At 34.7% G+C, this 19,436-nt stretch overlaps 1 protein-coding gene across 1 annotated transcript; it reads left to right on the top strand.

Annotated features, from left to right (window-relative positions):
• Positions 1 to 7,237: 7,237 nt before the first annotated feature.
• On the top strand, positions 7,238 to 8,487 carry LOC131675544 (uncharacterized). Its single transcript, XM_058954560.1, has 6 exons — positions 7,238 to 7,273; positions 7,358 to 7,496; positions 7,631 to 7,846; positions 7,923 to 8,069; positions 8,167 to 8,285; positions 8,352 to 8,487. The coding sequence occupies exons 3-6, from the start codon at positions 7,660 to 7,662 to the stop codon at positions 8,376 to 8,378; spliced, it is 480 nt and encodes a 159-aa protein (XP_058810543.1). The 5' UTR covers positions 7,238 to 7,273; positions 7,358 to 7,496; positions 7,631 to 7,659; the 3' UTR covers positions 8,379 to 8,487.
• The last annotated feature ends 10,949 nt before the right edge of the window (positions 8,488 to 19,436 follow it).

Here is a 19,436-nt window from a genome sequence, read left to right as displayed (position 1 = left end):
AAAGAGGTAAGTCGTAGAAAAGTCGTAAACAAAGTTGTTGGGTTATTGGGTTATTGGGTTCATAGAAAAGTCGTAAAACAGTCGTAAAAAAAGTCGTAAAAAAGTCGTAGAAAAGTCGTAAGCAAAGTTGTTGGGTTATTGGGTTATTGGGTTAAAGAAAAAAGTCGTAAAAAAGTCGTAAAAAAGTCGTAATAAAGTCGTAAACAAAGTTGTTGGGTTATTGTGTTTATTGGGTTCGTAGAAAAGTCGTAAGCAAAGTTGTTGGGTTATTAGGTTAAAGAAAAAAGTAAAAAAAATATAATATTTTCCATTTATTTGCAGTGTTTGGCGGAATTGTGGTCCTGGCTGGAGATTTCGTTAAACTTTTTGTTATTGTTGTTAATTTTTTTTTTTCATTATTTATTATTAATTTATCTTATTATTATGTTATTGTTATTATTGTTTAAGTTATTGTGTTAAAAAATGTTATTGTTCAGAAATTGTTTATTATTAATAAGTTTTACAAATAAAAATTAATATAAAAAATGTAAAATTATTTTTTAATTCGACGCGCGTTGTCGCATATCCGCGTCAGAGCTAGCCGATATCTATCCATCGCCATTTTTTCCGCCCCCGTCGAAATCTTGTTAACCAATTCTGGAAAACAAAAACAAGAATAATTACTTTTCAATGATTATATTATTAGATAATATCTTACCGAGTACGCCTTCATAAATGGCTTGCGGAATGGCAACCGTACCGGCTTTCCCGGTAGGTGTCATGCGACGAAGCTCATCTTTGATCACCAGCATGTTGATGAGCTTCGTCACCAGTTTTTGTGGGTCCCCTTTGTATTTTTCGGTTATGTTGTCCAATTCTTATATGCCTCGTTCGAAATTTCATCAATGTTTTTATTCAATTTGTACAATTCATGTTTTTTACAATACAAAACAATGTAATGCATTATTACATTGCAACGTATTTTTTAATAATTTTATCCATATTATTATTGATATTCATAATATCAAAATACATCAACATAACGGCTGCTAGCAGTAACAGGTCAAGAAGTGAGCACCTCTGTCACCTATTGATTAAAATGCGCGAGTCGACCTCCCTTCTCCGTCGCGACTCGCCGTCGCGCGGCCCGTCGGCCGTAGCCAGCCGCTCATTGGCTGACATTCAATCGCGATTATCTAATTGACTAATTATCAAAAAAAAATTTTAACTGTGCCATCTTATTCCATTTTTCAAAACGAATCGAATGGTACCAAACTCTTCATATGTTTCAGAATCAACCTGTATATTATTTCGTCATCTTCAAAAATTCATTAATGACTTTTTAGTAACATTTTCAGGAAAAAAATGAATATCATATATTAAATATTCCTGACTATCAGTTGAAGCATAGAATGTCATACATAAAATTTTTTGTTAATTTGCTTTTAATTATTGTATCATTTAATACATATTAATTTAATTTGTATAAGAGGTCTGAAAATAATTTTTAGCGTCCATGCCATTTTTAAATAAAATTGTATTACTTTTAAAACAAATAATTTTGAGCAAATAATGAGATTGATAGAGAGTGAATTTCAAAACGGAAAATGTCTTAAATTTTGCATTAGATTTATCTAGCATAATAAAAAACAGTTAAAAAGAATTAAAATTGTTAGCGAAGCCTTCATGCAATTTTTTACTTTGTCAAAAGTATTTTTCATGGGGACTAGTGATGCAGGCTCATTAAAAAAAATACATATTTGCAATTTACATGCATGTATACGTCGATTATTTGTTCATTATATATTTGACACATGAGAGTAACATATAACTGTACGCACTGTCGAACTCGTATAGGAATATCTGGTGATTAGCAAATGTTTGACCTGTTTTATCGCCTAACTGCCGCATATTACTAATCTTTACATTTTCCTCAATTTCGGATAGAAAATTGATAAAAGGAAAATTGTTTCGTAATCCGGGAATAAGGAGCTACCATCCACTATCGATATTATTTCTTTTTAAACAGGAGAAAAATGTTCATTGCATATTGAGCACTGTCCGAACGCCCGATTTTTTTTCACAATTTTCTTAAAAACGGAAAATCCGGAAATAAAATTTCAATCAGAGACGTAATCCGGAAAAAAGGAAAAAACGTTTTAGTTCATGAAAACTCAAAAATATGTTTAAAAAAATTTTTTGGGCGTCAGCTTCACAAGTCTGAACTATAGAAGCATGCGCTTCCCTCCTCCGCACATTCAGGTTCTATTGTGTAGCACAATGATTTAAATTTAAGACTTAAGTTTTCTAATCGCGGTCACCTCATTTCAGTTTCAAAATCGAAAATTTTTCTATAATTGAAAAAATACTTAAAGTCAAATTTAGATTATTATTATTATGTTAATCTATTAATTATTCAAACTTACTTTTTAGAAATAAATTTTTGAAGCCATTACTTCTTTCGTAATCCTTTTACATAAATATTTATACAATTATACAAATGATTACGTATGGTATGATTTAAAAAATTTTCTGGCATTATACCATTTCTCTATAATACTCCTATAAAAATTTCATTTATTAAATATTTTTTAATAAATGAAATTTTAAGAAAAAATTTTAAGAAATTGAATACTCACTAAAAATGTAGGTATATATACCGTATTTTCCGGTGTATAAGACGCACCTTTTTACCGCCAAAGTTGACTCCAAAATCAGCCTACGTCTTATACACCGAATGTAAGATACCTCAAACCCTCTAACCTAAATAAAACGTGCGCCTGAATAGTAACAATTAAGCAACCCTCACTACCTATGAATATCTTTCAAAATTAGCAGATGACAAAGAGTAATTACTTATTTAATAGGTAAGTTTTTTATTATTTTCATAATATATAGTAAACGTACTTTATGTCTGAGGATAATAAAAAATACCTAGTACCTATATGCCACTTGGGATCAAAAAACGTCGCATAATATACTAGATAATTAATACGAGATTTTTTATAAAAACTGTATTTTTGTTGCATCGTTTATTTAATATAATTTTGAAAGGGTTTTTTGAAGTAAGAAACTGACTTGAATTCCAATATGAGCGAAGCTAATAAACGAAAATCGTACACAGCGGGCTATAAATTGAAGGTGATCAAATTTGCTGAAGAACATGGCAAAAGAACTGCCGAACGTCATTTCGGCCCACCACTGATGGCAAAACTAGAAGGCTTTGACGTTCTCAGAAGAATAATCTGATAAAAATGCATAAATCAAAGCATGCGCAACGTGGTAAAAAAGTAAAGTGGCCTATTTTAGAGGATGAAGTTAAACAATGGATTTGAAGATAATCGTTCCAAAGGCTTAGCTGTTTCAACAAAAATGATACGCATACATGCATAAAAAGTAGCTTTAAGAAGTCAAATAAATGATTTTAAAGGAGATCCGTCATGGTGTCACCACTTTATGAAACGCAATGGTTTAGCTATGCGAGTAAAAACAAAAATTTGTCAAAAAATGCCAAAAGAGTACGAAGACAAAATTCTCTCTTTTCACCGGTATATAATTCACCGTAGACAAGCAATAAATTTTGAAATCGGACAGATAGCAAATATGGACAAAATACCTATGACCTTCGATGTTCCGTCAAATAGAAGTGTTTCAAAAAAAGGACAAAAAAAGATTACGATAAGGTCATGAAAAATCCCACTACACCGTGGTTCTTGCTTGTTATGCTAATGGTGTAAAGCTACTTCCAATGATCATGTTTAAACGTAAAATTATGCCTAAGGTTAAATACCGACAGGTGTAATAGTGCATGTTGTAACAGGCTGCCGTTTAACCTGTAATTCCTCTTGAATGTACCTACTTGATTGGCTAAACGACGCCTTGTTATCTATGTGCTAGAAGCACATTAACTCACCTTGTCCGGGAGTGCGCCTGCGCAGAGTTCTCTTACCGATCAAAGTTAGGTTCTCGAACTCTCCGCTTGGAGGCGCTGGCGCGCTTGCCTAGCAGCGCTCCGACGGCCGCTGCTGATAACTCGGTTGGCGAGCCGCCTCTCAAGCTGCCTACACGATCCGTGCCTTACTACCGGCGCGTTCGAATTGAATGTAAACAATAACACGGTTCCCGGACAAAGGAAAGACAAAACAATATGATCGTTACGTTTAAATCTCTGACTACTTTATTGACTTGAATCTTTTACACGGGAGGGATTTGCCGAGAGACTCACGCACGCAAATTCGACTGACAGTATAATCGGGGAGAGAGAGGGAAACTCGCGATAGACGCGGACTATTCGCTCGCACGCTTATAATTATATTAGCGCGCACGCCACGCGGGATCGCACGCTAGCTATGACAAATAAGGGCAGACACCTACCGCGGAATCGATGGGGATACGGTGGCCAACCGTATCCGATGTACTAGCTGCGGATCAACTGCCTCTAAGATCGCCGCTCTGCTGTTGTAGTTCTGCTGTTGTTGTTGCGTCGCTGCAGGAGTTGACGATGCTAGGTACGCCGGTGCCGAGGTCGCCCACGTTCCACAATGCGCGCACTCGGCACTGCACCTACTGCTATTGTTTTCAGTGACGATGTTACACACGCTGCGCAGTGTGTACCCGTTTCACCACACTGATAGTTATCGTTAGTTGCCGATGCACACGTTGAACAGTGTGCACCTTCACTTCAGCACCCTCGAAGAATATCCTCAAACTCCCTGGATCGCACCCGAACTATTACGTACGTTGGCAGCTCAAACACAATTGCTAAGATGTAGTCGGATCGAAGGTCACAGTTATACTGGCTAGCAAACCCTCCCCTCCCGGTCATTGCCCCCACGCGCCCACTCTCTCTCAAACCGATCGCGGCTGCTACGCTCAGCCGCTTCGTAACCTACGCCAGTCAAAACGATTCTCGGAGATCGTTGCAATGTACACCTAAAAGGATGGATGGATGAAGGTGGGATGAAAATTTGGATTAATAAAGTTTGGTGTAGAAGACAAGACGGCTTTTTGAAAAAAATAGCACTTCTGGTTCTTGATCAATTTTGGTCTCGTTTGTTAGATGCTGTAAGACAAAAATTTCATCAAAATTCTACACAATTCTACAAATTACATCAAAATTCAACCACTCGATGATTCATTGAATAAACCGTTTAAAGTTTTTATGAGAGAAAAGTGGAACGACTGGATGATGGACTCTGTTATGTCTAGGCGAGAAGATGTTACTGCTAGACGTAATAATGTATAAAATACTGTCGCGTTGGTAAAAGTTGGCTCTTAGTCAGGAGTTAAGCAGAGGTTGGTTAAAGGGATAGTGCCTTTTTTATATGTAGCGAGTTTAGGTAGATAACTTAATTTCCTACCTTGTTAGGATTGGATTTCAGAAGAGGTTTTTTAAAAACAGTCTCAGGTGTTTGCGCTTGATTTGAGATTTATTATTTAAAGACAAGTTTATAATGCTTAGCAGAGTATAATCCCGGTTCTGAGTAGCCGAATACCGAGACTTAAAAATAACTCAATTAGTACTGCGCGAAACGTATACTGTGCGAAATGAACTGCTCTGAACTGGCGTTGCGGATCCCGATCCAGCCTTTTATATCATAGGCTGATGTGCCTCTTTCTGTGTTTTCGCCGAATAAATATGCGGTGAGTAATATATTCGCGGAAATATTATGGAGAACGTGCTTAGGCTAATCTATCCTGCTAGATAGATTTACAAATGTTCCCGGGAGGGTTGATACGATAGAAAATTAAATTACCGATAGCCGGTTTGTTACCATAATCCGATATTTACTTATCATAATTCGTCACGTACTTCTTCTTTTGTATCGACGTGACAACTCAAATGTGCATATGTTCACTCCGTTAGGAGCTCTTCAACGATCCACTATCACTCAAGTTTGTGAATGGGTCAAAGAATCATGGGCCAAAATCGATGCGAAAATGGTTAAAAAATCGTTTTTGAAATAAGGTATCAGTACTGCTCTAGATGGTTCCTAAGATCATCTTCTTTATGAATCAGATACACATGAAGATAAAGTCTCTTCAGCTGAAGATGATACTGAACAAATAATTGAATCAAATGACTCCAACAGTGAATCCGACAGCAACACAAGTACTGATTTAGAAAGCGAAAATTTATATATTTGAATAAGGCAAAAAAATAAAAACACAAAAAAAAACTTAAAAAAACAATAAATAATAAAAAAAAACTGCAACGGTAGTCGATTCGATTAATCGATCCGTTCGCGAATCGTTTACTCGCGATGTTAGTTAGAACGACTTTGGAGACGACGACCGAGGCGGTCCCTTGCGCGGGACGGTCAAACGTTCCAATACGAGAATGCGGGAGATAAATAAAATGCAGTGCTAAAATGAACTTGACAAACTTTATTAATCCTTAACAGAAGAAGTAACTCGGTGGCGAGAGGAAAAGAAGTGAGCGCGTGTACACAATTACGTAACACCACGTGGCTAAATTTTCCGAGCGCGATGGTCGGATAACGCTCCGGAGTCGGTAGCGCCCAGCAGGCGAGAAAGAGCGTGCAAGAGAGACGGTTCCGCTTTTCATGGAACGAATCGGAGCTACCCCCTCTTGCCGCAGAAGGTGACGTCAAAGGTCGCTAGCGAGCATCAGTGCTCAAGCGGGAAGTTGGCTCGCCTCTTGCCGTCGTTGTCTCCCGAGTGGTGTCAGCACCGACCTCGTGCGGAACGCCACACATCTAAGAGGGAGAGAGGGCGCGCGAGGTTTTGAAAATAGGCAGTTAAACCTCAGAGTGAGTTCCGCAAAGGATAGCAAAATCATTTATGGCAACGTCGCTTTCTGATCACGTGGTAAAAGTACGATCACGCGGGTTTATTTTCAATGCGAGCATGCGTCAACCTGCAAGATTCCGATTTTTGTTTCTTCTTTTGTTTGTTTCCTCTACCTTTTGATGGCTTTTATGTTATAAGCATAAGTTATTAGTTAGTGTAAAAACTGATTTATAAATTTATCAGTGAATTAAAATTGAGTGACTTTTTACCCAAGACTGATTTTGAGTTCAATGTAACCTATTTGATTACAAAAACAACATGAATAGCTTTCAATTTGATGGTTGTGTTAAAGTATATCTTTTTTTCTATTAAATATAATGTTAATTGTACAATCAATAATAATTTCAATATTAAAATGTTTCAGGTAATACAAAGTGGATGGTGTCACACCATAAATACACTAAAAGAATGGTGTAACTCAGAACATAAATGTTTTTCTGGCTATGAAAATGTAACTGTGCTGGATGAAAAAGTTTATCCTGTAAAACAGTAAATTAATTGTATATCTTTACAACACGTACCAAATTGTTAAAAAAGTATCATTTATACATATATTTATTTACAGTTAGAAAGACTGAGTTGAGCGGTGAAACTTCTCAAAGTAGAAAGAATAAATCAAAAACTTCTCAGAGGACATTGACATTATATGATAATACAAATCAGAAATCGTATAAGATTTTAGCCACTGAAGAAAACTTCAAGATGTAAGAAATTTATCGCATAAGTATTTACTGAGCTTTTTTATGATTTACTTTTATTAAACTTAAATATACTATACAGCACATACAAATTATGAATTGTAAATAAGCGTAATTACTTAATCATAAAAATTTTGCAGGTGGGTCTTATTTTCAAGAGATTACCAATATGATTAAGTCACAAACACAAGGGAGTCAGTACGAACAACAGGAAAATAATGAAAATTCCTCAAATTCAGTTAATATTTTATCATCTGAGAGAGCAACAATAAAAGTATTAATTTTACATGACTTTGAAGCAAACTTAAAGTATGAAGTTACGGTGAGCCCAAAGATGTATGAGAAAGCCATGACAGGTATGGTAAATATTGAATAAGATATTTTTATTTTAAAAAATATGTACATATCTGTTCAACCATAAAAATATTGTAGATGATAATTTTGCAATGCAGATATTTGAGAGAATAAAAAAAGATAGAGTATTAAAAACAAATCTGCTTTTGGAACAGCAAAAATCTGCAAGTACTTCACCTGATGTTATTAATTCAAAATCAATTGACAAAAAGATTGATCCATCAGGTAATGTATTTTTCAATTACAAACTATTTTATTCTATATAAATTAAAAATATTACGTAATTTATTTTTTTTAATGAACATTATTTTTCTGTTAATAGAAAGTTCTAATGTAGACAATGAAAATGAATTTATAGAATTCAGTATCCAAGATTCTAAACAAAATATAAAACATACAGTATGTGGCTTACCCGAGAACAACATGCTGCTACTATCAAAGGTATTTTATACTATGTTTTGTAAACCTAAAATTATTTTAATATATTTAAATATACATCTTTTTCAGATCCTTCCTATACAATTGATCTATTGAATAAATTTAAAACTGATAGGAAATTGAATTATAATCCATTACCGGACGAGACAAATCAGAAAACAATGAAAAAGCAGTCTTCTTGTTCTGATACTATCACAGATAACAAATTAGAGAAACAAGTTACAAATGATGCTAGTGAATTCTATTAAATTGTACACGCGCACGCACGCACGCACGCACATATACTGTTTATAATTGCTTTATTTAAATTGTGTAAATTTCCATTGAACTAATGTATGACGTATATCTATATATTGTTAGACTTGAAAGTGATTTCGCGTTGGACAGACCCACAAACGAAACTTCTTCTTACTGTTTTTGAGAACGTCTCAAAATATCATAAAAATACATTCGATGACATATTTTACAAAAATATTGCAAATGATTTTGAAGAGTATGGTTATTTTGTCACAGGAACTCAATGTTGAAAGTGTGACGTCGGGGTCACTCTCAGGTACGCTTGGAGCAAGCGTAAACTCAGGGTTGCTCTGATTTGGCTATCGTGTAACACACAAGCCGGGACGAGCAATATTGTTGCGTTGAGAAAACTGTATGCTAACGGGGAATGTAATAACCAAATGTTATTACGAACACACCAGACTCACGCTTAATGTGTTCTTAAGGGACTTTAATGGAAATTCACCAGACTCACGCTTAATGAATTTCCAAAAGAAAGGCGGATTACTTAAAGAAAGAAAAGGATAGCCAGGTTTAAGATTTTACTTACTTTTATTTTATCAATTTAGTTATTATTAATGTTGCGTTCTCTCTCTGCTCTTTGGCCTCTTTCTCTCTCTATATGCTCTGAATATACTTGGGTGATTTGATGCTTGCTCCGGGACTCGCTCACTGGTAAAAACTTCTTATTACGGACTTCTTGGTGCTCACTCCGCACTTACTCTATCTGAACTTGACTTCCTCTAACTTAACTGACTGAACTGAACTTAACTTCCTCTCCAGCCTTGTACAGAGCTTTTTATAAGCCGTGGGTGGTTGGGTGGAAATCCCTTTCCTCAGGCCCATGAAGCGATAACGGCTAAATTTTGTATTGGTCGGAAATTTTCTAATCATATCCAAAATTTCTTTATTGGTCTGTGGGCGTGAATTTTCAGAGAGAGAAAGGGCGGTCCCTTTTTAACTTGGGCCCTTTTCTCCAGAGATGGCTCTCGGAGTGCCACTTTTAAGAGCAAGAGTAACGCTATAGCTTATAATTACTTATACATAATTGTACTAAACTTAATTAATTATGACGAAACATAGTGACTATTATGAACATTCAGAAAAATTCAAACCTTTTACGATTTATTATAAAATACATTATTGTTCTATTTTATTGGTTATTCTGTGACAAAAAGGTGCGCATTATAATGGCTTACAAAATTGATGAAAATCTATTTAATATTACGGATATTTTCTTAAAAATCGGTGGGAAAAAAAAGATAGATTGCATTTTTATGGTCCCCTTCCATTATCGGCGTGTGATAACACTTCACGATGTATACGCGATGATCGTAGGCCCCTGTCAACACATACGTGTGGGACAAAGCAGGATAGAGCGTTGATTGTAAGCTTGAGTACGCAGGCTCGGGCCACTATCAAAGTTTATATTTCGAATGCGTTTTCATCGTGGGAAATCAGGAAGGTTCCCACTCCGTTCGTCATATTTAATAATTAAATATAAAAAAACTAAGTTACGGCTAGCCGTCACACCCCCACACTTAAACGATTGCTAGAGGAGTGCAACGAGGAAGAGCAATCGAAATTTTTATTCTAATTATAAAGATCTTGTCGTATCATGCTGTAATCAAGGTTTTATTATTATTTTTATTATTTTATTAATCTCGAAGATCTTACCCTAACATGGGAGGAACCCAAACGATGGTTTAACTGCTTGAGATTGTGATGCTGGAATCGAATTACTCTGGTTGTGTTGTGTTATTTCATTTTCTGTTGTATGTAGAGTCGGATATAACTCCTGTCCAGGAGCGGTGGCAATATTTGCTGGTGATTCTACATCCCTTTTCGCTTCTGTGGGTTTTGGTGCTAAATGTATCAGAAACGTAGTTAAACTGTTCCATATGGCCCCAATCAAATGAAAAGACCATCCATAAATGCTATGTAGAGTTATTCCATTGATGAGGACTTCTATTAATTTTTTTGTAGTTTGGACAATTAGTATAATTGCAAGTATACCGGCACTGAAAGTACCAAAGGTCATAAATTTCATCCACATTTTGCTCCAGGTATTGACTATTAACTGTTCCATTACATTCTCGTTCATTAACCTTCCAATTATTCCATTACTGTCTCTTATGGTGTGTCCACGAATTTCTCTGGTTACATCATTTATTACTGCAGGTTGCTCCAAGGGGAACAGGATTCTGTTCATTAAATCTTGTAGATCCTTTTCTGTATATATTCCGCTGGTGGCTAGTGAGGGAATATTCTGGTACTTCCAAGTTAATCCAGAAAAAGGCTTAAGAGTGGTGGGAGTTTTTGCTTCTACTGCTCTTGGTAAAAACTTATACCAGTCATCATTAAAGTAAAAAAATGTGGGTAGGAGAGCATTACAATCAACTACTGTCCCATAAGCCTTCAAAATATGTGTTTTTGGAGATAAAAATTTGGTATGGTTGTTATGGATTACTTTTAGTTCAGCATAACATTCGTCTCCTTGCGATACCTTCACATCAACGGGTATACACTTAACGATGTGTACTACCTCTCCTGCTGTCACAGCCATGTATCCGGGTCCTTTCATGAGATTATAGGCAAACTGATCGGGAGATTGACTAGCAATTGCAAGTGCATTTTTCATAATTTCTCTTTCTTGCTTACAGCGATGTACGGCAACATCCTTGTACATACGACTTAATTGTACTTTTATGTGACGTTCTACATATACAAATTTAGAATTTACATACGCAAATATATCTAGGTTGTTCATTGATATTTTCTTACTTAGAAAAAATGCATTATTTTCGACAATATAAACAAATAATTTTGGGTGTTCAGTAACTATAATTTCGTAACCACATAGATTACGTTTAGATTTGGATATTAACGCAAAAGCAATGTCTTGTGTTACTAACGAGTATAATGTTTGTTCTATTTCACCTTCAATTTGATTAGCTGTTCCTTCATACAATATTTGATACCGATTAAATTTGCATACATCTTTAGGTACACTTTCCCAAAAAGTGTATCCTCCTTCAGAATCTACACAATGTTCACTACCTAAAATACATCTAACGCCACTACGTAATATTATTTGGTTATTATCTAAATCGACAGAAGCGGTATATTCTTGTAAAGTTACTTTTATTTTAGCTTGGACAACTACGGAATTCCAGCTTCCATAAGCATCGGAATAACTACCATAGGTACATTCTCCATTATGATCTACACTTCCTGCAAGTATAGCGGGTCTAACCGTGGTTTGATTAACTTTAATATCTCGAAATACATGTGAATTGTCAAAATAAAATGTACCGCTTTTGTGTAAATCATAACACGTTTGTTGGCTTACATCCATTAAATATTCTATTGCGCCATTCTCTATTATGGAATTATGTGAATGCATTCCACAATAATAAACAGTTCGGTCTACTTGGACTTTACATTGAATCACTTGAGCAGTTTCATAGTTATTTAACTGTAACAATTGAATGTACTTTCTTGTTGCGTTTATTTTTGTAGAAGGCATTTCACATTCTTCCACACTTAATAAAGATATAGTGGTTATATTAAGAGATCTTGCTCCGCAGTCGTATCCTATGATGGCTGTAACTGGATTAGTTATTGTTAAAAATATCAGTGATAACAGAGAAGAATGCATCATGTTTTCGGTTCTGTAATCAGAAAATATTTCATTATATGTTCCTTTTGATCTTTTGTTTGTTTCATAATATATATATATTTTGTTTTATGATTTATCTCATTTTATTTTATATTATATTATATTTTTCCTCTCTACCCCTTTTTCTATTTCGGCTTATTTTCTTTGGTTGATTTGTTTATATGTGAAATTCGGAGTCTATTTGAATGAACTATTTTTGTGCCCTTTTTAGTCTCTATTTTTACATTATGTTTTGGAAGAATACCAACTATTTTATAAGGCCCTGAGTAATGATCCCCGAATTTCCCTGGTTTAGGTCCGGATTTTAAGAAAACGTAATCACCTAAACTAAAGTCTTTTGGATTTATATGTCTATCGTAATATTTTTTTGATTTTTCTTTAGAGCTAACTAAATTTTCGTAAGCTAATTTTCGTATACTACATAAACGCGCAACTAAATCTATTATATATCCTTTATATGTAGGTAACGTATCGCTTTCACGAAGGGGATTATTTGAGGGCATTCGAGCTAAGCGGCCAAATACAACTTCATACGGCGTATGTTTGGTACTTTCTTGTACACAGGTATTGTAGTTTAGGATAGCTAGGTCGAGCCAATCATCCCAATCGTTGTCAAGATCGGTGTATTGCTTTAAGTACTCAATTAACACGTGATGAGATCTTTCTAGGGAACCGTTCGACTGAGGCATGAATGCTGTGGTTTTTAATTTCTTTATTTTGAATCGCTTGGAAATACGCGTCATTAGCGAACTCAAAAAATTTCTGCCTTGATCAGTAAGCACAGCTTTCGGACATCCAAAAACACAAATGAATTTCTTAAGAAATGCATCCGCTATTGTTGATGATAAGGTATCTGCTAATGGGACAGCTAGACAAAATTTACTTAATTGATCCTGTAAGGTTAAAATGTATTCGTTTCCTTTTATTGTTCTTTTTAGAGGGCCTACAATATCCATAGCAATTTTATCAAACACTGTAGCACATGTATCAGTTATTATCATAGGTTGTTTGGTTTGTAAACGAGTTAATTTCTTTAATTGACATTCTAGACACTGTTGGATTCGCCTTTGTATATCGTCTTTTAGATTTTCCCAATAATATTCTTGTCTAATCCGGTGAAAGGTTTTTGAAACGCCACGATGTCCTCCAATTGGGGATTTATGGAATTCATAAAAGATTCCGTCGCGTTGTTCTAAGGGTACATACTTTAACTTATCTGTACAAATTATTAATTTTATTCCACTATTTCTAAAGACACTATCTAATAAATACTCTATTTCTATCCAACTTAAATTTTCTACATGTTTACTCTGAGCAATACAGACTTCAGTTTGATTAGTATTAATTAGTAAGTCTCTTAATATTTTTAAAGTAATATGTATATAATCCTTAATATAAGTTAACGATTCTGGGCGGTCTCCTCGTATGCAGAGTCCAAATTGATGATAATTCTTCTTCTTCTTTTCTTTTGAGACTTCACCCACTTGTAAGATTACCTTAGTATTAATTTTTTTATTTTCTATTAATTTTCGAGCGCCTTCATCACAAGGTTGTCCATTGCTGCTTATAAAATAAGCAACATTGTCGTTGCGCACATGTATGACTTCTTTAACCTTAACTATATTAGCGGTATCGTTGTTGTTATTTACGGACTCATCCGAACTATTATTCATTGAGTCCTCTTCGGAATCGGGATCTTGTATATTGTGAGGTAGATTCTGATTGGGTTGCACAGGTATTTTGGGTATAACTCGTGCCTCACCTTCAAGTTCACTATCGTCTAGATCACTTTCTACGTAATCAACTATCTCATTTCGAGTTCTTTCGGGGTAACGTTTTGAAACAACTTCGACAGATTCAGGTATAGGCAACTTCTCTACGGGAGGTGTTCTTGGGTGTGGGATAATATTTTTATTATCATTATTAATAGGAATTTTCCGGGGTCGTCCGCGTGGACGTTTTATTGGTTTGATTTCTTCAGTTTCCTTTTGAACTACCAAAGGGTCAGATGACTGTTCCAATCGTTGTCTTTGCCTTCTAGTAACTACATTTATTTCAGGAATTTGATGTGTTTTGTCTGCTTCGGTGATTACAGATATGTAACTATCATTTTCTTGTGTTGGTATTTTCCGTCTTCTAAAAGGAATGTAAGTGTCTCCTATTTTTATTGTCTTCGTGTTAAAATTAACACTTGCTTTACTAGAAAAAAGGAAATCAGATCCTATTATGGCCTTCGCAATTTACAGGAAAGTCATTTTGTACAATATGGAATTTCATTGGTATCTCAAATAATTTCAGTGTTATTGATCCTAAAGTTCTATGAGTTAAACCATTAATATCTATTAGGTCAATTTGATCGGTCTCATCACGAATTCCTAAAGCATACTTTTCCTTTATTAGACTCTGTTCAGATAAACTATCAATCATATACTGTGTCCATCCGTATTTTGGATTATATATATTCAATAAAGGAGGTTCTTCGTAAACGAGTGGCGTATATAAATTATAAATTTTTCTATATTTTTTTATGTTACTATCACTAACAACAGGTTTTATTGCGTTACTTTCGTTTATGCTATTGTTATTATAGTTTATCTTCGTACTGGTGTTGTATAAAAAATTTTTACCTATGATTCCGTGATATGGCATTTGACAATTTGCAACAACATAAAATACTATTTCATTTCCGGCTATTGTTAACTTGACAAATCCACATTCTTGGTAATCATCTTCAGCAAAAATACTCTGCATGGGTAAGATATTGGACATTTGGATAGGTATATCGTTCGGTACACAACAGGATTTAATGATATTGGTAGTGGAAGTAGAATCAATTAAGAATTGAAACTCTTCACCTGTCTGTTTGCTAATATAAGAGTAAACTAGATTTTTAATTTCTCTATCATTCTGACGTATATGTTTTACATTAATTGGTTCTATCGGATTCCGTGATAATGCATCGGCTGTCGCATTGGCTTTACCTGGGCGATAAATTATCTCATAGTCATATTCAGAAATTTGGAAACGCCATTTCAAAACCCTGGTATTGAGGTCGGCTGACTTAAACCAAACTAAAGGTTGGTGATCAGTAATAATGGTGATTTTCCTTCCGAAGACATATGATTTGAATGCTTTGATACTGTGAATAATTGCGAGCGCTTCCTTTTCGTAAACCTCGTAATTCAACTCCGGACCACGTAGTACTCGAGAGGTGTATGCGATAGGTTGGTCTGATCCAATAGTGCCTTGTGAAAGTATTCCTGCTATTGCAACTCCAGAGGCATCCGTACGGATTCGAATGTAGATGCGGATTCATGCAAAAATTTGCTGAGCAAGAAGCTGAACAAAATGTCTACGAAAAAGAGGAAAGTAAGTTTCAAAGAAAAGAAAATATCGTCATCGGAAAACAGCGACGATCAACATTCGGATTACAGCAATTGCAAGAGGAAGCGAAAAGAGATTACGAAGAGAGTATCTTCACCGTTTTCCGAGAGCGAGAGCGAAATAATAGAACCGGAACAGATAGTGCTACAAGACGAAGATACGGACAGCGACAAAAGTGCGACAGCGATAGTACAACGGACGAGTGCGAAGAAAATACTAAATGCAAAGAATTTATTGTTCGATGGCATAGACGAAGATACGCAAGTGGCCTCTATGACAGAAACCACTGGATCAATTTGGTCTACTACTTGTCTCAAAACGGGCGAGAAATACATGCATTACAAATCGGAAGAGAAACGTGGATCGATGGTGGTCAAATTAGAAATTTACAAATTTGCCGATTGTTTCAGAAAGGAAAAGAAGGAGTGGTGGCGACAGGCCGAATTCCGTGCGACAACGGTTCTTCGTTCAACGGACCAAATTGCGATCGACAAGACATACAAACTGGCGTCAACGTTGAAGAACATACAGAAGGCAAAGAAAGGGAATCATATATCCCACACCCAAAACCCTTAAAAATGGAAAGTTTTTTTAAATCAATTTTATGTACCCCGTTAAAAAATATTTTATATACTGGTCATTGGATTAATTCTAAGTATAGATATATTGCACATGAACATTACTTAATTAGAACAATATTACATAATATTAATCAAGAAATTGTTGATATGACAGTATATGAGATTTTTAAATATTCGCGAAATATTGATACGAATAAATTGATTTATGCAGCATCGTGGCAAGAACGCGACCATTATTACTATTCCATAAAAGATAGTGTTACAATTTTAGAAAAATTATTAATATATCAAGTGAAAAATATTAAACCATTTTTAATTATATTATTTAATTTTCTTGATAAACAAATTCCAAAAAAAAATTGTATCTACATACAATCAGATCCAAATGCTGGAAAAAATTTTTTTTTTGATGCTGTTTGTCATGCTATGATAAATTTTGGTCAAATTGGTAATTTCAATAAATTTAATAATTTTCCATTACAAGAAGCAGTTAATAAAAGAATAATTTTATGGAATGAACCAAACTTCGAACCGGCAGCTACAGAAACTTTAAAATTAATATTTGGAGGAGATACATGTAATGTTAAAGTAAAATTTAAAGATGATGCAGTAATTAGACGTACTCCAGTAATTGTTTTATCAAATCCAGATATTATTTCTACTGATGGTGCTTTTGCAACAAGAGTAATTAAATATCATTGGAAATCTGCACCATTTTTAAAACTTTTTAAAAAAAAACCAATTCCAATATCTATATTTTATTTGTTTATTAAATATAAAATAATGACATGTAATGATATTATTTTAGAAAAATGGGAAAAGGAAATATGTTGTATTTAATGATATGGAAAAGGTGATAAAATATTTCGAATATTATGTGTTTCGTAATAAACAATTGTTTCACGAAGATCACGAACTATTTCATTTATTTTTACCAATAAATCTCTATTATTAATTATAATAGTAAATAATTCATCAATATTAATTGTTTTTTGTCTTAAAAATAATCCAATATCATAAATTATACGACGTAAAATTGCCCATTCGTCATAAAAATGGGAATTAGTTATATAATCACGATCACATGAAAATGCTTTGGACGTTGAATTTATACATACTTTTTTATTAAATTTCGGATCAATAATACATGAATATTCTAATCGCCAATCATTACAATAACTCGAAGCTCTCTTCTGACGTTCGTGTAGATTTCTTTTTTTTACGGCTGGTCGAAACTGAGGTTCGTTGTAATTCATAAGCGAGTTGTTCGTTGATATCTTGCACTTCAAATATACCACTGGTAGAATATTGGCCTTCGAGAGTAGCTTGCATTCCAAAAGTTTGATAGCCTTCGCCAACCCAATCGTGTTTTCTGTCCATGAAAAATCGTACCTCTTCTGGCCAATGATACGTTGCGTCAGTACAAAATGAATCCATATTAAATTCCAGAATAATTTCATTTTCACTCAATGTATATACTGACGAATTTAAAAATTCAGAATTCTCTTTATCAGGCTTCAGTGAAGGCGTAGCTAACAAACCCAAATGAACTTGAGGTTGTGGAATGAAAGTCGAGACTGAACCGGTTTGCGCATGTACATTAACATATGTCTCAAGAGACTGTCCGTAATCTCCATCTACACGGGTGCTCAACCTCTTTGTAAAAGATGATACAGCTGAATTTAAAATATGAGCACTACTGTCTTTATCCTTAGTAACATTAATAAATGTCGGCATCGTATGATTATACGGAATATAACTATATGTTGTAGGAAAACCATTTGCACTTGTCATATTAATACATAAAGCTTTCTTTGATGGTTTAACATAACCACTTCTTGGTGAATACGAATAATTTATTATAGGTTTTCCAATTACATGATTTACCATTACAGTTTGTAATTTTTTATCAACGCGGTACCAACCAGTTGTGGAATAAGTATCATTTGGTGATCCTACATCTTTTTGTTCATTATATAAATACATCATATACCAATTAATATGACGTGGACATTCCACAGCAGGCGGAGTGGAACCATAAATAGCAGTAATATTTGTTGATAATGGTGTATTTTTATATCCAGTTGGTTGCATTGCTTCTGTACCGTCGAAAGCCAATTGTTTATTTTGTATATAAAAATCACGATTCAAACCAATACCAAACTTCACGATCGGTATGTATTCAGTAGTGGCAACTCCTGTAAGTGATGTTCCATGATCAAAAGCCGTTCGTGTTCCAAGTATTGTTATTTGAGATGTTACATGAACTATTTTTGTATTTTCAGGCAATGACAAATATTCGGCTTTACTTAAATACCACGGCAACCAATCAACCGGATAATAAGCATAAGGCGTTGCAATTGCTTTAACATAATTTTTATCCTGATTAGCATTCATCATATGATGTTTTACGCCATAAGTATAACGATAAATTTTTTTTTGAAATTTTAACATAATACTTCGATCACGCGGTACCGGTGGTATTGCACTCATACCTCCGGCATTACTTGCTCCACCAATTCCTGATCCGGATGAAGGTGCCGCATCTGTCTCCATGGCCTGATTACCACCTCCTTGTGAAACAGCCGTATTACTTTGTCCTTTAGCACGAAAAGTATTTCCTTGAATATCGGCCATAAGAATATCGTCAATATTATCGATACTATCAGCCAAAATGTTTCCCTCGAAAGGTGAATCTCTACTACTAGATGGTCCGGGTTGAGGTTCGGGGACACGGTCGACGTCGACGGGGCCTCTGTCGGATCTGGCTCTGCTCGGCGAAGACGGATCAACTTCGTCTGGGAGACTAAGATTAGATAAATTTACTATATCCGCTTCACTTATTTCCGGCAAAGTTTGTTCACTATAAGCAATTCCTTCTGTAAACTCATGCAATGCTCTATTACGAATTACTTTAGCATATGGCGATCGTAAAAATTCTGAATATGTTTTAAAAGGATTATGTTGATACACTTTACGCCAATAGTGACCCAATCTTTGCTGTTGATATGCGTAACGAGCTTGTCCAATATTTAAACGTTTTTTACTTGGTGATGACATTACCTAGGATAAATAACAGTATTTAAATATCTTTCGTATAGATGTTTTGCTGACAATCCAAATGAACCAATCAATGCAGGAATCACTTTTGTAACATCATTACTCGAAATTGCTATATCAACAAATTCCTTTATCGCTTGTTGATCGGCATTATATATTCCTAATTTATCT

The sequence above is a fragment of the Phymastichus coffea genome, unplaced genomic scaffold (assembly GCF_024137745.1).
Source record: "Phymastichus coffea isolate CEN01 unplaced genomic scaffold, Cenicafe_Pcof_1.1 PCOF00025, whole genome shotgun sequence".
Taxonomy (NCBI): domain Eukaryota; kingdom Metazoa; phylum Arthropoda; class Insecta; order Hymenoptera; family Eulophidae; genus Phymastichus; species Phymastichus coffea.
This window is presented reverse-complemented; position numbering and strand designations above follow the sequence as displayed.

Excerpts from the sequence above, each read along its gene's own strand:
- LOC131675544 (XM_058954560.1), top strand. The coding sequence starts at position 7,660 with ATGATTAAGTCACAAACACAAGGGAGTCAGTACGAACAACAGGAAAAT. Across the intron at positions 7,847-7,922 it reads GTATGAGAAAGCCATGACAG|ATGATAATTTTGCAATGCAG; the intron begins GTATGGTAAATA and ends AAAATATTGTAG. Across the intron at positions 8,286-8,351 it reads ACATGCTGCTACTATCAAAG|ATCCTTCCTATACAATTGAT; the intron begins GTATTTTATACT and ends CATCTTTTTCAG.